A 16668-nucleotide genomic window follows, 5' to 3' on the forward strand; every position below is an offset into this window, starting at 1 on the left:
AGCAGACTTTTTAACCTTAGCTGGAAAAGTGGGGAAATTAATGTATGTTAAGCACAGTTAGCTCTTCTGCTGTTTCCTCCCCTGCATCCCTCTAGCTATCATCATCATGATTTCTCCCAGCACCTGCCAATGAATTGGATCTTTCTCCCACTAGTGTACTATCACTTCTGTTCTGGTCCTTGGAGGACAGTAGATCACCAAATCTGATATTCTAGTCCCCCCTGGTCCTCTATGTGGATATTTTTGGTCATCTTCAAGACATTTTTGGCATTACATGTCCAGATGTGTAGTTCTGTATGCATGTATGACTGTCTACACCCAAACAGGGTGTAGACTATGCAGTGTAGACTATGTCTACACCCAAATGGGGCAACAAAATGCAAGAGAAACAGTGACAGAGAAAGAGAGAGAGAGATTTATTTTTATTTACGTTTATTATAAAAAAGTTTTAAAGAATTGAAAAAACTCTTAAAAGCAACCAATTAAAAGCACAGGGAGTGACCCTATGTTGGGTCAGTCATGGAAACAAAAAGTAACCAAAGAAGAACAATTACAATATAGTGACAATGATTTTGTACTTCACCTGTTCCCCCACACACATGGTACACCTGTGCCACGGGGCATCAGCCACAGAGTTTTTAATACTCATGACCTGCCCATGGTAAGAAAGACCAGATAGGTGCCAGCACCACTGCTGAAGCTGCACCTCGACCTCCTCAATGGCCCCTTGCCAGTTTTGGGCTGGGTATAGCGGTGGGCTGAGGAAGGCTGCCCAGAACCTCGAAGCCACAATAACACCCAGACAGCCCCACCCGGCATATCTGGAAGCCGTACATTAGCCCAAGTGCTCAATAGAAAGGGCTGTTAGGTCATAAGGCAGTTTGGCCCAATTAGAACAGGCTGAGGAGGCAGTCTCATAGATACATTGACAGGCTATCAGGGCCCAGATGTTGTTCTCACTGCTCTCCAAGATAGTTACATCATCGGCATACACTGTCACCTTGATGGGAGGGATAGCAGTGGAAGCTATCACCAATGGGAGGGCTAGGTCTGTAGGGCAGTAATGCAGCACATGAAGCAGTGGCTCAGAATGGCAATCGTTGATCCTCCTGAATCATGGTGTATGCAGGAGGGCCACCCAGACCGTTGATGCATATTCCTGGGCTCAAATTTTTGGGGTTTTTTTGGAGGAGTGGAGGCTAGCAGTGGCTCAATGGTGAGACCATAGGGCAGCCCTGGTAGATGACTTTGCACACTAGGAACAGGGTGTACAGTATGCTATTCATTTTTGAGAGGCTTGAGATGTCCTGAAATAGGAGCTGGATGGCAAAGGTGAAGACAGACCCACAGCCAAAGGCCTCTAGAGTCTGGAACAAGAAGTTATGATGGACCCAGTCAAAGAATTTTTATCCTGGTCCAGTGAAACAAGGCTGATGTTCAGGCCAAAGTGCTCCATGGCTGCCAGCAGGTCACAGAGAAGGATGAGGTTGTTTCCACTAGTGGCACCTGTTGAGAGCATGATCAAGCCAGCAGCTTCTTCCCCAGAGTGATGAGTGGTTGGGGTAGTCATGTGGGAAGCCAGAAAACCTGGGCTCCAGGCCCTTGTCAACCAGAAGGAGTCTCTCTCACTTTTCACCATGATGCCCTAACCCCCATGCTAGCTATTATCCACTACCTTCTGAGTGTTTAGCTCTCTCTGCACTTCTCCACACACTGGCTTTCCTACAGCTGCTCCGAACTCCTCTTTCCTGTCTTAACTTCTCACTCTTCTTTTTCCAGAAGGCCCAAAACACACTTTCTCTTTGTTATTGCTATTATTAGTCCTTGCGTACATTATCATTGACACTTACTGGGAATTCCCTACTGTCACCGGATCCCATACCTGGTGCTCACAAATATGTCACAACTCCAGAGCTAACAGAACTTCTGACACCTTTATGAGCTTTATGAACTTACAAGCCCCTTTCTCCAAACATGGCCCACACATGTATCAGAACTCTGAAACTGAAACCTCGTCATTCTAATATGCACTGGTAGGTAAAATCAAGGTGTGATTTTCAGCTACATCTTAATTCAGATTCCACTTTTGTGAGCCCAGGCTGCCTTAATAAATGACTCCATCCACAATGAACTCAGAGTACCAATAATACCTAGACATATACCTGACCAATTTATGGGAACAGGCAGCTAAAATCTCCTTACTGCAACTGAAATGGCAACAGTTAAGGTAAAAATATTTAAAGGTGTGATATTGTGTCCACAAACATCAATCCCATTCCTACAAATCAGTCCAAAGAAGGCAGAGTGATAATGGATTGTCATTCCTTTCTATATTTGTCTAATTTTTTCTTTCTATACTGTCAACTTTTTTTAGTATTTTGAACCAAGTCCATCTCTGGTATAGCTCTGCTGACTTCTGTGGAAAAATTTGGGCTACCACTTTAAATAATTGTATTTTCTTCCCATTTAAGCTTTCAGAAACCTATGGCCCCATCTTCAGCATTCAGATGGGATTCACAAAGATGGTGGTGCTCTCAGACTACGAGACAGTGAAGGAAGCTCTGGTGAACCAGGCAGATGCATTTGCAGAGAGGCCTAAAGTCCCAGTATTTGAAGACTTTTCAAATGGATATGGTGATTTAGTTTTATTGTTGCTTGTAAGCAAACCTTATTCAAGCAAGCAGAAAAGTTTTGCCGTAGGAGGAGCAGATAGGTCAGGGACTAATAATGCCTCTTTGGATGAGTGTCCTTGTAAATCAGACAAGGGTCTTTGGGTAGATGTGATACCTTTTATTAGACCATTTAGTTGGTCTAATAAAAGGTATCACATCTACCCAAAGAACCTTGTCTGCCTATGTCCTTAGACTAACACAGTTACAACCACCAACTTGTAAATCAGTACATGTAACAGTAATTTCAGGCATGTCCAGGGATTTGATCAAAGATAAACTGATGTTGGTGACTGAAGAAACAACCTGAGTGAGTCATAGGCAGAGATAAGACTGCCTAAGACCTGCCTCTTCTGTAGCTAAGGATTAGACAAACTAAAAACTAGTTTTCCTCCATGGGGTTAAGTTCAGGTGTAGGAGATCAGAGTTCTGCTCCCCTGGACGAAGTAAATCTTGAGCCTGGCCCAGTGAGGTAACTGCTCGGCTGCTTGTTATGGGGGTTAGGCTTCACTGTGGCCCAGCTGAATTACAGTAGCATAGTTTAACTTACATGCTTCTGCTGCAGTACAGAATCACTTCTGAACATGCATAGCGGGGAGAATTTTAATTGAATGAATGCAGCTGTGGAGGGAAGCACTGGGCCACCGCACAACTCAGGCTCCGGGGGGGCGGGAATAAAAGATTAATGCTTTTTTTTTTTTTTTTTTCCCTTGGGTGGAGCTTGCTTTCCCAGGCTGCTGCCAGGCTGCCTGCAGGGCTTCCTGCAGAGCTCGTGAGCTGCACAGAGCCCAGTGCTTCACTCCATGGCTGTAGGGCAGCAAACTAAAACAACTCCTCCGAGGAGTTTTAGTTTGCTCCGCCCTAAGTAATTTAAGGCGCATTATGCCACCAAATTTGCTACAGCGGCTGGAATTACTGCACAATACACCACTGATGTGTGCAAATACCATTAAAGCAGTGCAAAAGCATTGAACCCACTTTAAAGTGTTGTGCACACATGCCCCTCATTTTGTCTACACACGCCCCTGGTCATATAAGGCCTTTAGTCATGTCTGAGGGTGTTTCAAATGAATTGCAAAATGGCCAGACATTGTATCTGCAACCAAATAGGAAACTACACAGCAGTGGAGAACACTGATGGCAGCATTGTCGAATGGACCTATTGTTTAAGACTATGTAGAGAAGTGATAATGGTCCAGGACAGGATCAGACAACACAGCTGTTACTGGCTTTTAAAAGTACATGAATCAGGGACTCAATTTGTGATTTTTCATTGGTTAATGTTTACAATATGAAAGTGGTTGCCTCTCACCTTTTAAAGACACAGGTACATTCTTTAACTTGTTTTACTGTTTTATAAAAATAAATAGGGAATTAATATATAATTCAACAACCGTGTTGATTCCTATACTTAATACACAATCTTAACTAGTGAATCCTAGGGCATTTAAATAAACATTGTCATTAGAATTTCACATTTTTACCAGCAACCCTTTCACCCCCCAAAATCCATGAATAGTATCCTAAAGACTCTCTTCATTTCTAGGGCTATTTCTTCTGCAACTTCTTGTGCTTCTCAATTACAGCTCATCAAAAAGATTTTCAAATGAAACCTTTTTTAACATTCTCCATTAGAAAATGCCAGTAGGTCAAATTCTAAATGTTGCCTAGATTTTCCCAAATTTGGATGAACATTTTGTTGAGAAGGGTTTGCAGGTACCAGATGAGTTAAATAGAAGGAACAAACCCAGTTACCCAGTTGTTAAGGTTCTCTGCAGTGGTGTGGATGGCTCATGTTCACTTCTTTGCTGAGCTGGAACCTGTGTTGTTCATGTCCCAGCAGACAATTCCAATAAACCCACTATTAAGCAATGCTTTTAAAGGGATAGCTGCTACCCAGCTCTACTCCAGCTAAATATTATTCAAAAAAAGAATGTCATTTCCTATATTTCTAAGAAGTATTCATTTTAATTCTTTTTTCTAACTGGAGGTCTTCCCTTCACTTCAGGTATTACTTTTTCACATGGTGAAAACTGGAAAGTGATGCGGAGATTTACTCTCACAACCTTAAGAGATTTTGGAATGGGCAAGAGGGCCATTGAAGACCAGATTGTTGAAGAGTGTGAACATCTGATAAAGAGCCTGGAATCCCAGAAAGGTGAGTGTGTGCTAACTTCATAGACCTGCTAAGGTTTGGGTCCAAGGTGCACGAGAGCTTCATTCTTTCATCAAACCTTCTCCTCCCAGGAATTCTCACTATCCAGTTTTGCTGATATCATTTTTTCCCATTGCTTGGAGATGTGAAAGGGCTTTTATGAAGTGGCAAGGGTATTATAGCAGGTGGTTGCCCCCTCTTTGCTTTGGGCACCCCCTGTATGAATACCTTTAAGAGTGTTATGTGTAAGCTGTTACATTATTTACCTGAGGATTGCAGGAGGGAACAGCAGAACTGTAGGCAAGGTACTGCTCTCTGAATAAACAAGCTTTCTTGTTGTATAACAGGGGAGGGCAATTATTTTGGGTGGAGCGCCGCTTAACGAAGTTTGGTGAGCTTTTGAGTACTGCATGGGTAGCCCTACCCCATGACAGTTTCCCCACCCCCTGGTCGCCATCTTGGGACCAGATGCCCCCCCCCAACCCCTACCCTTTAGCACTGTAAGTCCCTCCCCTTGCCCCCCCTCCCAAATATTCCTTTTGGGAGGGGGGATTGCCATCTTAGAACTAGAAAAGAATGAATCATACACCAAAAGTCAAACACCTACTATGACGTATTTTAATTTTATTACAAAAAATATTTGTGCCATGATTTGTGTTTGCATACTGTATATAGAGGTGATGGCATAATAACTCAAAAATAAATTCATAGTCTTGTATATTGTGGGGGTGGAGCATGGGTGTGGGTGTGTATGATGGGGTGTGGGGGGGTGGCAGTGTGAGTGAGGGGGTGTGGCAGTGTGTGTGAGGACATAGGGTATGTTGGGGGGGGTTAGGGGGCAGTGTGGGTGTGTGGCATTTGCGGACTGTGAGGGAGCATGGAGGGGTGTGGGACACCCCCCGCACACACTCCCTCCATGGTGCAGCAGCAGTAGGCAGGGGTGCTCATGCCTGGCACAGGCACTGATGCCTGGAGGCACGTGGCTCCAGCCAGCACTCAGTGCAGCTCCCACCAGGCTGCCTCTCCCCACTGCACATGGGCAGCCCCCACACTCACGTAGCACAGGGGGGAAGCCCCAGGTGCTGGAGCTGGCTGCCTTCCCTGCCCCTTGCTACAAAGCCAGCCGGCACCAGCTCAGGGTGTCTCTCCCATGCCATGCAAGCGCAGAGGCTGTGTGTGTGCAGCAGGGAGTGCTAGCGATAGAAACGGCTCAGTAGGGGCTGCACCCCTTGCCATGATGTGCAGCTCTGACTGGAGCCATGAGCCACTGGGCACCAGCACCGGGCTCAAGCACCCTGAGTTCCCCCTTCTGCTCCTGCTGCTGCTGTCACCACTGCCGCCACCTGTGGGGCTGTGTGCCATGGGAGGAGTGTGGGGTGGGGTCCTCATGTGCACCCACCCTCCCTCACATCCACATGCTGCCCACCAGAGCTCCATGCAGCTGCTGCCCCCCTGGAATTGGGCTTTGTGCTGCCATCAGCCCTAGCCCCACACTTTGCACTCACACTCAGCTGCAACCCTGCCCCAACCCCTGCTTCTTCCCTACCTGCTGCCCAGAGTAAGGGGGATGCCAGGAAAGCTGAGCGGGTCCCCAGCAACAGCCCCACCCAAAAGGTATGTGCTGGCCATCTCAGGCCTGGGCCCTTCCACCCACAACAGTGGGAGGCAGGTGCAATATTATATGTTGGCAGCATGTGTATATATGGGGGCCTCACTCCCACCGTCATGGGTGGAAGGGCTGGGTGGTGTACAATTCATTGGTGGGTGCCACAGACTGCATGAAAGTGCCTGGCAGGCCAGATCCAGGCCGTGGGCAGTATTTTGCCCACCACTGTTCTATAAGCTGAAGTCCTTGGTCTTTTAAGAACAGCACACCCCCGTCCTCCTGAAGTCAAACTTGGAATCATGATAGCATGTGTCCACAAACTTCCCCCTGCTCCATACCTAATATTTGGGACCTAGAACCCGTAGTAAACATGAGGAAGGATATACATTTTGGGCCATACTGTGATTTTGATGGACACAAGTTTCCCCTTCAGGTGCAGTTTTTCCAATACTGCTACTTATTGATCAGTTCAGAGCCATCAAGGATTGAAGTGAGAAGTAGGATTAGCACCAGTAAAACCAATACCTTTGTTCCTTATTTAACACAGGACAGTCCCTGTAACATATGGGGAACATAACAATGTACCTCTAAAGTTTTCTTCAGCATAATACAGTATTATTTTCTCTGTGGCACTGGGAATTTCTTATTGCTGTGAATTGAAGCAGACAAATGTTACATAATTAGTGATGATTTTGTAGATGTGATGATTTGGAGCAACTATCTATGTTCAGCTTTCAGATACTGCTTGATTTTTTGATCTCTATCATGTCTATATCCTTAAGGCTGGGTTCTGCTACACCTACACTCTTGCCCTATAATATATGGTTTAATGAGAGAGGAACCAACCATCTCCCTAGTGAGTGAATAGGATAAATGTATGTGAATAAAGTCAGGCTTTCAGGTTCTGTTCACAATGGGATGGTAACCAAGCCACTGATCACCTCATAATAGGCCTTGAGCACCTAAAACCAAAACTGAGGCTGACCAGCAAAAGCACATCTTGGAGGAGCTGGAAGTAATAAAAGGTCCATCTGGGCTCTGAGCAGCTGTCTCTCATAGCCCAGAACGTGAAGAGAGGACTAACCTGAAGACATGAGGTTTAAGAGAACTGGAACAAGAACTATAAAAGGACACTGTACACATCCCAAAGGGAGTTCAAGAGTAATGTGGAAACTAAGGCAGGAAGTGGTATGTCATTACTGTTGTTGTATATCTGTTAACTCATGGATTTTTTAAACCACAGATAACTAATATCAATTGATCAATCTAGCAGGAATCAGCCCAATTTCACTTATGCCAATCTGTTGTGATTTTATATCCTACCAATGATTTGTCTCTGTATCGGGTGTGGCAAGAGGGTCAAGTTAGTCCAAGCTGACCAGCACTGTGGCGTCCCCTTCAGCAGCCCTGGCTTCGGTGCCCAGCTTGTTTTCTTAGTATATTAGACCATGTGGTTACTCCAGATGAAAACAGTAAAGATATATTAGTACAATAGCAAAGGACTTTAATGTAGTTAGGGACAAACAGGGATAGTAATACAGTGCAACAAGAGAACACACAGCAGTCAAGCTGAACTGCAGTAATAAAGTCCAAAGAGCTATGCATCACCAAACAGCATGATGAAACAACTCTCTACAGTGAAGGAACAGAAGCCCTTATCTTCAATATTGAGACACAAGCTGGAAACACTTCTCTCCTCACCAAAAGAGGTTAGAACAAGACATGCTTCTCCTCGTCATACCACTTTGTGTTCTCCAATCATGTGCTACCATGCCAAATAATTTGTTCCATTCTTTGCTGTCAATCAAGGTTGAAAGCTGAAAGAGTATAAAAAATTGTATACACCCTTTTAAAGATAGTATATACCATTTTATACCCTTTCAGCTCCAATCAAGGTTGTTGTGCACCTTTATCTCAGGATCTTCCAGTTCTTTTCATGATCACAACTGAGCGTGTTCACTGAGCATGTTCACAGCTAAGCATGTGCACTCCTCCTAAGCAGCTCACAGGTTCAAAAGATGACTCGTTCTGGAGGGCTCTTCAACTGGTTCTCAATGCACATGCTTACGGCTTAATATCAGTGGTACCAAACCAAAGTCTCTTTCTACATATCTTTTGTTGATTGAGAGATTAGAATTCCCTCTGTACATAATGTCATACTGGTTTCAACTATCGTGTATCCCTGATCGGTAGCACTGTAAACCAGAGGCCACCCGAGGATGGAGCTCTGGGGGAGGTCTGCTTGAGCATGTTGGGGTTCAGGCTCGAGATGTAAATGGTTAAATAGCTAAACAGTTAAATGACAATTATATTTATGCCATTTACCGCTTACCATTTAGTGACCTCTGGCAGGAATGACCCCAGACCCTCATGTCTTCATCATGCTCCTGGCACTTCATGGGCCCCAGGTCACTGGTGGGTAACCACAAGTGGAGGCAGCGAGCATGGCTGAGCCATGAGGGGGTGCTGCCCAACTGCAGAGCTGCGGCTTCCCCTTGCCCCCACAGGCAAGGATGGGGCTGGAGGCAGAGTTAGGGCTCCAGACCTCTTCTGTACCTGGATCCCACTTCCACAGAGAGGGAGGGTGGGAGGGAGTGAGTACTGGGCCTCTCACAGGAGTCAGCCGGGGCCTTCTTACCACAGCAGTGAGACTCCCATCTATGCGGTGGACCTGCCCAGCCCCCTGCAGCAGCAGAGCCCAGGCAGGTCAACGGGTTGTGGCCTGGACCTGAAAGTCTCCTCCATATTGCCGGTTTGGGCCCTCCCCAGCTTGACCCAGGTGAAGGTGGGGTGTCCATTCCCAGTGGAGCAGCCTCCGCTCGGTGCATTGCATCCTTCCACCTCCAACAAGTGGCACTGGGGCTGTTTGAGGCTTGGCTCAATTCTGAAGCAGGGCTGAGCACACGGCTCTCAGCCCAAGGATGCACCGTGGCAGCAGAAGCAGGCGCTGCTAGGTCTGAGGGGTCACTGCTGACCCCTGTGCAGTGAGTGCAGCCCCAGGGGATTCCTGAACTCCCTGCAGGGTACCTGCTGTGCTGCCACCCATCAGAAATGCCCTGACAGCTGTGAGCTCAGCCCTGCCTACGTGGCCCTAGCACCATGGGCAGGAGAGGGAATGATGCAGCTACCCTATTGGGTTTGGACCCCGCCCCTTTTCCCCCAGGGCAAGCTGGGGAGGCCTGGCCCAGCAGTGCAGAGAAGCCTTCTAGTTTTGGGCTATAGCGACACAAGTACAGTGGCAGGCGCAGGGAGACCATCACCATGTCTAGCCCCTGCTTCTGCAGGGGGGCCAGGCAGACCCACCATACAGCCAGGAATCTTGCTGCCGTGGTAGGAAGGCCCTGCCTGATCCCTGTGGTGGGTCTGGCATTCCCGTTCCTCCCTCCCCATGGAGGTAGGATCTGGGCACAGACCCATCTCCATCTGCAGCCTCAGCCCCTGCCCATGGGGGTGATGGGAAGTTGTGGCACTACAGCTGGGCAGTGCCCCCTACTGGCTCAACCATACCTGCCACCCCGCTCCGTATTTCCCCACCAGCAGTCTGGGACCCACGCAGCACCAGGCTCATGGTGAAGCCAGAAGAGGTTGGGGCCACAGCCGTTCTTGCCAGAGGTCACTAAACTAGGTATGAGCTATCGGTTACCCGTTTAACCAATATATTATTGGTGGAGGTTAAACAGTTAATGTTTTAGCGATATTTGCATCCCTAGTCCATGCTCAGTTCTGGGGCCTAAAACACATGGACTGTGGCTCCCACATCTAAGAATAAGGACCAGACCAAGAATGTGCTCTATGGCAGAAAGCCTATTAGCTATGGTTACAGATTAAAGAATAATAACAACTTACTATTAACCATACTATTTGCCCAATCTCTTCCTTGATTTCAATTTTTTTTAGGCAAGCCCTTTGAGCCTACTATAACAATGAATGCAGCAGTTGCGAATATCATCATATCAATATTACTTGGAGAGCGATTTGACTATGAAGACCCCCGATTCATTAGACTCCTACATTTGATCCATGAAAATGCCAGGCTTCTTGGATTGCCCTCAGTTCAGGTAGTTTTGATTATTTGAATGTCACTGTTCAAATGCATGCATGTTGTTGTATGGCTTTGGCAGAATATTACATCTTTCCTACTAATCAGATAGAATCCAACTTGGGAGGATAATATGTAATTTTATCTAGGTATATACCCCCGTATATGTATACAGTCAAGAACTTCTTCCTATAGAAAACTAGGGCTCCAGTTCCTGCAGTGAAATAAGGCACTTAAGCCAAGGTGCAGCTCCCTGCTCCTATGTCTACTGTAGGTTGTGAGCTGGCTCATTCATAACTAGCTCTGGTATTGCTCTGTGGCCTCAGCATAGCACCATGTAGTCATAGATAGAGTGGAGTGATAATTGGCCACCAAATACCTTCTATACTCCATGGTATTATTTATCTAAAACAGAGTTCCTTAAAGAAAGCATATCTTTGGGGGGAGGGAGGGGGAAACCCTACATGGCATGTAGACCTAGTTCCTCCCTCAGACTCACCTTTTCCTGCATGTGAGAACCCTCATTCCTTTAGACTCCTCCATGGATCCTATCCATGGATCCTATCTGTGGTAGCCTGTCTTCTTAGGCACCTAATCTCAAGTATGCACCTAATCTCAAAATCTTAGTGACAAATAACCCCTTTCCTCTTCTTATAGGGCTCTGTACTTTTCAGTATCCTCATCATCTCCTGACTTCACAGGCAGATACATAGAGCACACAGGGAGTGTGGTTGCACCCCTTTTCAGTTGTGTGTTGCGTGTGTAGTGAGCTCTCTGAGCTCATTGGCTTACCAGCAAGGCTCTGGCCAGAACAGGTGCTATAGTACAATTCCAGAACACAGAGAGATGGATGGTGCTATCCTCTCGCCCTCCTCATCCCTTTATCTAATGCCAAATGTGTGGACACTTGCCACCCCACAATCGCCCCATCTTGGATATGTCTGTGCCTGTCTCCTACATGGGCAGAACACGATTTATGAAGGGAGGCACTATTCTTGAAGTCAACAGTTTGGCATGCTGTTATACCTGGCTGCTCTTATCTAAGAAGCCACTGCACCCCTTTCCTACCCGTTCTTCCCACATCACTTACTGGGTTAAAGCATTATGGCACGGAAGAGAGAGATTCCACTGCCTTTCTAAAAGTGACATGGTTTCCTACAATGTCTAGGTTATGTTTCAGTACTCTTAAATCATTCAATGGCCTCTCCAACGGCATTTACAGTGCTATAGCATATCCGCCCCAATTCGGTCACACTGCTCTTAAAGGAGAATTTCTGTTAGCTATTCCCAGTACAGCAAGTTGAAAAAATGAAATGAGATTAAGTATTTTATTTTAAACTTGACATGAGAATTTGACTTGAAAATCTGACTAGCCATCAGAATCAGCTTGCCTCCTTTGCCTTTGTGAAACCTAGGAAAGTTCACTAAGTACACAAGGGTCTGTGAACTGCTCACACTATTCAGCACAACATACAAGTTCCCTGCACCTCAATGGACACGTCTACATGCAACTCTACAAGTGAAGTAGACTAATTCTACTGCCCATTAGCATGGCAGGAAAAACCTGTGCTAATGGGCAGTAGAACTAGTCTACTATGCATTATCATCACAAAAGAGCATGTACCAGTGCTAATGCACTGATTACAGCGCATGAAGTCAGTACCTGGAATTACAGGTACAAGTAAAAGCTCCACTAACCAGCACCTTACAAGCCAGCATGTTCTATTAACCAGCATGCCAGCTTGTAAGGTAAAGTGAAACTGGAAGTGCCCACTGTGGCACTTCCGGTTTCTCCAAGCCCCCATGGCCTGGGGGAAAGCAACCTGTGCTGCCAAGCCCTAAGGCCCAGGGCATAGCAGGCTGTGTGGGGCCCACCTCCCTGTCCCGTGGGGCCCACAGGAAGGTCAGCAATGCCACAAGAGGGTTGGCGATGCCATGGGAGGGGTGGCAATGACCCAGACGCAGCAGGAGAAGTAGCAGCCCAAACAGGCAAGGACGCCTCTTTGGGCCGCTCCATTAACCGGCATATTTTGTTATCCAGCATCCCCCATTCCTGCGGGATGCCGGATAACAGAGGTTTTACTGTACTAAAATTAATGCACCTTAATTACGGTGCATTAATGAACATATACATGAACCCAGTTAATTAGTCAAATTAGGCAGAAAAACATTTACTTTCTTTAGTAAAGTGTGTTCAGAACTTTGATTCATAAGTGTTACCACACACAAAGTATTCTCAGTATTTATTTCTGCTATCTATGATGTCTCTTATTATTTAGATCTATAATTTGTTCCCGGCCCTTGGATTTCTCCTGAAGGGTCACAAGACTGTTCTTCGAAACAGAGATGAGCTGCATGCTTTTATAAAGGTTGTTTTCATAGAACGCTTCAAGAAACTGGATAAAAATGATCAGCGAAGTTTTATTGATGCCTTCCTTGTAAGACAGCAGGAGGTAATTGATAATCTGCAGTTTCTTCACACTCACGTTTCTTTTTCATATCTTGGAGTCAAAAGCCCATGTGCATGAAAGTCTAGCCAAAGGCAAAGCACGTACCCAACAGACTAGTCCAAGTCCACAAATAGCTTGCTGCTGCTAGCTCATTTTGAAGAAAGTAGCTAGCCAAAATTCAGGGTACTTCAGGTTGGTTCACTGAGGAAGGTAAACTGAGGATGGAGTCAGGTATGTTTATTCACAAGCAGTGTGCACATCCCTGTATGTGTGAGCACAGTGGAAGTCACACAGAAGGAGATAGTCTCTTCCCTTGCAGCTCAAAGCTCCTCTCAGTCAACAGTTAGCCTAAAGTGCTCTCTCTTTATGCGTAACTTTGGGACAAGTTTCCAGTGTCTGTGAAAGCCAGTCTCTGTGTTCCCTGTTTCATAGACACAGAAGCCCTTATAAAGTAATAGACTGTGACTAATACTACACACATATGCCCACTAGAAGTGCACCGATACATCGGTCTGATACCGGATCAGCACCGATATAAAGAAAATTAACTATATCGAAAATCAGCTTTTTTTTCCTGATGCAGCTGATAATGTGGCAAATAAATCCGCTGTGCACACATGCATCCGCAGATTGCATGGAGCCAGAAGTGCAACCCGACAGCCCGACAGCTTGGAGAGGGAAGGGAAGGGAAGCTTGGAGGGTAAGGGAAGGGGCGTGGGGGGGAGCCAATCAAGGTATCCGCGGCTCCTTTGGGGGCTACAGAGTGGGGGAGCAGCTCACACCTCTGTGTGCACCCTGGGAGGCCATGGGGGGGCATGTTCCCCTGTATCTGTGCAGGGCAAGGTGGCTGCTGTGGGCTGGGGCCAGGGCTGCACCGAGTTCCTCCTGGTGGAGCTAAGCCGGGCTGCACTCAGGGTGGGTGGTGGCAGCACTGGGAGAGGTACTAGGGGGGTATTGAAGCCAACCTAAAATTCACTGTAGCCCTCCCAACTCTCCTCCCAGTGTGACTGCCACCCACCCCGAGCACACCCCTGCTCAGCCTCCACTGGGAAGAGCCCAGCATGGCCATGGCCCCAGCCTGCAGCCACCTCACCCCACACCGATCTGGGGGCACATGTCCCTCACTACAGGGTCCTTGATCTTCCCCCCACATGCCCCTTCCCTTCCCCTTCCCCTTCTACCACAACAGACTTACCAGCTGGACACTGCTCTTCAAGCTGCCAGGCGGCATATCAGAATTTGGATTGGTATCAGCCGATATGCCTCCTTAAAAATCAACTATCAGTATCGGCCCCAAGAATCTCTATCAGTGCACCCCTAGTGCCCACATGTGTCTTCCAGGTGCATTGGTTTCAAGAGATAATACAGACAGTGTGCATATGCTGGAGGGTGGGGGAAAAGGGAGAGAAGAATGTGACTGATGGTTATATGGATCCAAAAAAAGACTGTAACTGTTTTATGCAACTGTCCTGAATGAAGTGACACCCAACCCACAACATTGTGACTATTGTAGCTGACAGATTTCAGTCCAATCCTGCAGTAATACCTACATATATTGACCACTCACCCGCTTGATTTCAGGGACGCAGGAACCCACAAATGCAATTCTCCCCTGAGTATGACCAACATCACTTTTGTGTTTAGTGGATAATCCACAGGCTAATTTCAATTTCCTTAAATTTGGTCATCACTTAAACTTATTTGATAAATAAATATCCGTCAAAAAATGTCTTTTAATGCATTTATCTGGAAAGACTTCTAATTCTTTTTTTATTATGATGAATTAGATTTTTCACCATATTCTTATATTATTTTTGTATTGCTTGTGGACTCCAGTCATGAACCAGGACAAAACAATGATTTTGTTTCTGCTGCACTGAAAGGCTAATTATAATAGAAGAGAACCAACAGAGAAGCAAATGGAATAATGTGATGATGTGTCACCATAATGGGCAAAGGTTTCAGCACATACTCTGCTTAATGCAGTGATGGATTTATAGACATCACAGCATAAAAGAGTTTTAGTGATGGACTTGGAGAAGGATGTTGATTTAGGTTTGTGGTTATTTGGCAAGCCTGAAAGGGTTGCCTGAAAACTAAACAAGTGTGCAACAGAACTGCCATCACAGGCAGGTTGAAGGGCTGGAATCAACCACCCAATGAGAAATGTCAAGTAACCTTCCCATGTCATCTAAACAGCTGCTTTAAGGTATGCTAGGAAACCACCCAAGTCTTGACACTACGGAGCAAGTAAGCACCTAGCTTGTATATAAGCCCTACTGGGCTTATTTACACTCCTGCAAAATAGGCTTATAGCACTCCTGCAAAATAAAGCCTGACAATAAAACATAGCTAGTGGGAATAGTGCTAGTACCTTTTCACAAATAGATGAATGATTAAAGCCAGTACCATAGAAAGCGGGGGGAGGGGAGGAGGCAGCAGGGCAAGCAGGGCAACCACCCCAGGTGCCAAAGCGAAAGGGTACCAACAAGTGCTGCCCAGCTGGGGTGGGGCATGGGACAGAGCCATGAGTGGCTCATTTGAGGGGGCATGGAGACAGGGGGAGGGCATCTCCCACCACTGTGTGCACTCCTAGGCAAGCAAGGGGAGGTGTGTGCCCCCCCTGAATCCATGCACAGGGCAAGGGTGGGCTGCCTCTGCGGGCTTTGCCTCAGTCACCAAACTTCCCTGCCATGGCACTGGTTAGAGCATTTACAAGCAATGCAGAAGGCCTGGTTTTATATCTTTATTCTGCCTGAGAGGACTTGGACCAGCATCTCCCATTTCTTAGGAATATGTTCTAACCACTTGGGTATCACTCACTCACTCACTCACTATCTGCATTTGAAGATGCACCTCTTCATATACTTAGATATTCATGGGGCAGGAAGGAAAGCGATACTCTGTCCGTGAGATACTTGTCTAGGTGAAGGTAGGTCTGGGTTCTCTTCTCTGGTCCAGTGAACATTAATATACTGTATATAGCTCAATCAGAAGAGAATAAAAACAGCCAAGTCTAGACTACACAGCAGGTGTCCAGACATGTGATCTGGGGAGGGGGAGGGCATTTTAATTAGAGTGGCTCCCAGACAGCCGCTCTAATTAAAATGTCTCACTGTCACATGTGTTAAGCTGTCACGTGTTTTAAAATAGCTGTGGGATGCTTTATCTAATGCTCATTTGACAAGGTTTAGACAAAGCGCCCCCATGGCCATTTAAAATTGTGTGGGGGTTTAATACATGTATCAGTGAGGTGATGCTGGAGTATTCTAATTAGAACATGGAACAGACTCAATTAATGGAGTCTGCTCTGATTGTTTTAATTAGACCACCATAAAAACCCCAAAGCAGCACACGCTCAGGCAGCATGCCCTTGCAGCACAGAGAACTCTGGACTGTGTGGTATGTGGTGCTGCAAACATGTCTGCAGCACCACATACCACATCATGAATGACGCATGCCCCGGAGGCTGGGGGGGCATGGCAACTGCCCACAGGCAGCGGCGGACACGTGGCGGGGATAAGCGGGGAACTCCCAAAAGGGTGGCCGTGGTGGTGTCGGTGGTGGGGGGAAGTGGCAAACACCAACCGGATGCTGCCAGCAGTATCAGTGGTGGCCAGCAGTGATTGGTGACCACCTGCAGACACCACCAGCAATGTCGGTGGCAAGGGAGTAGGGTAGGGAGTAGCGACCACACACAGGCACCACCGGCAACATCGGTGGCACTTCCTTCAGGGGGTGCACCGCCC

At 46.7% G+C, this 16668-nt stretch overlaps 1 protein-coding gene across 3 annotated transcripts in view; it reads left to right on the forward strand.

The window, feature by feature from the left end:
• LOC102375790 (cytochrome P450 2K6-like) overlaps positions 1-16668 on the forward strand; it is a 25591-nt gene that overhangs the window by 1516 nt on the left and 7407 nt on the right. For 2 of the 3 annotated variants that reach the window (XM_014520835.2, XM_025206502.1), the window contains exons 2-5: positions 2472-2634; positions 4678-4827; positions 10328-10488; positions 12749-12922. In XM_014520835.2, coding sequence (XP_014376321.1) covers positions 2472-2634; positions 4678-4827; positions 10328-10488; positions 12749-12922 — 648 coding nt within the window. Of the gene's footprint in view, positions 1-2471; positions 2635-4677; positions 4828-10327; positions 10489-12748; positions 12923-13502; positions 13620-16668 lie in introns of all 3 variants that reach the window. The other variant, XM_025206501.1, reaches the window with a different exon arrangement.

Source organism: Alligator sinensis, unplaced genomic scaffold (assembly GCF_000455745.1).
Source record: "Alligator sinensis unplaced genomic scaffold, ASM45574v1 scaffold293_1, whole genome shotgun sequence".
NCBI lineage: Eukaryota > Metazoa > Chordata > Crocodylia > Alligatoridae > Alligator > Alligator sinensis.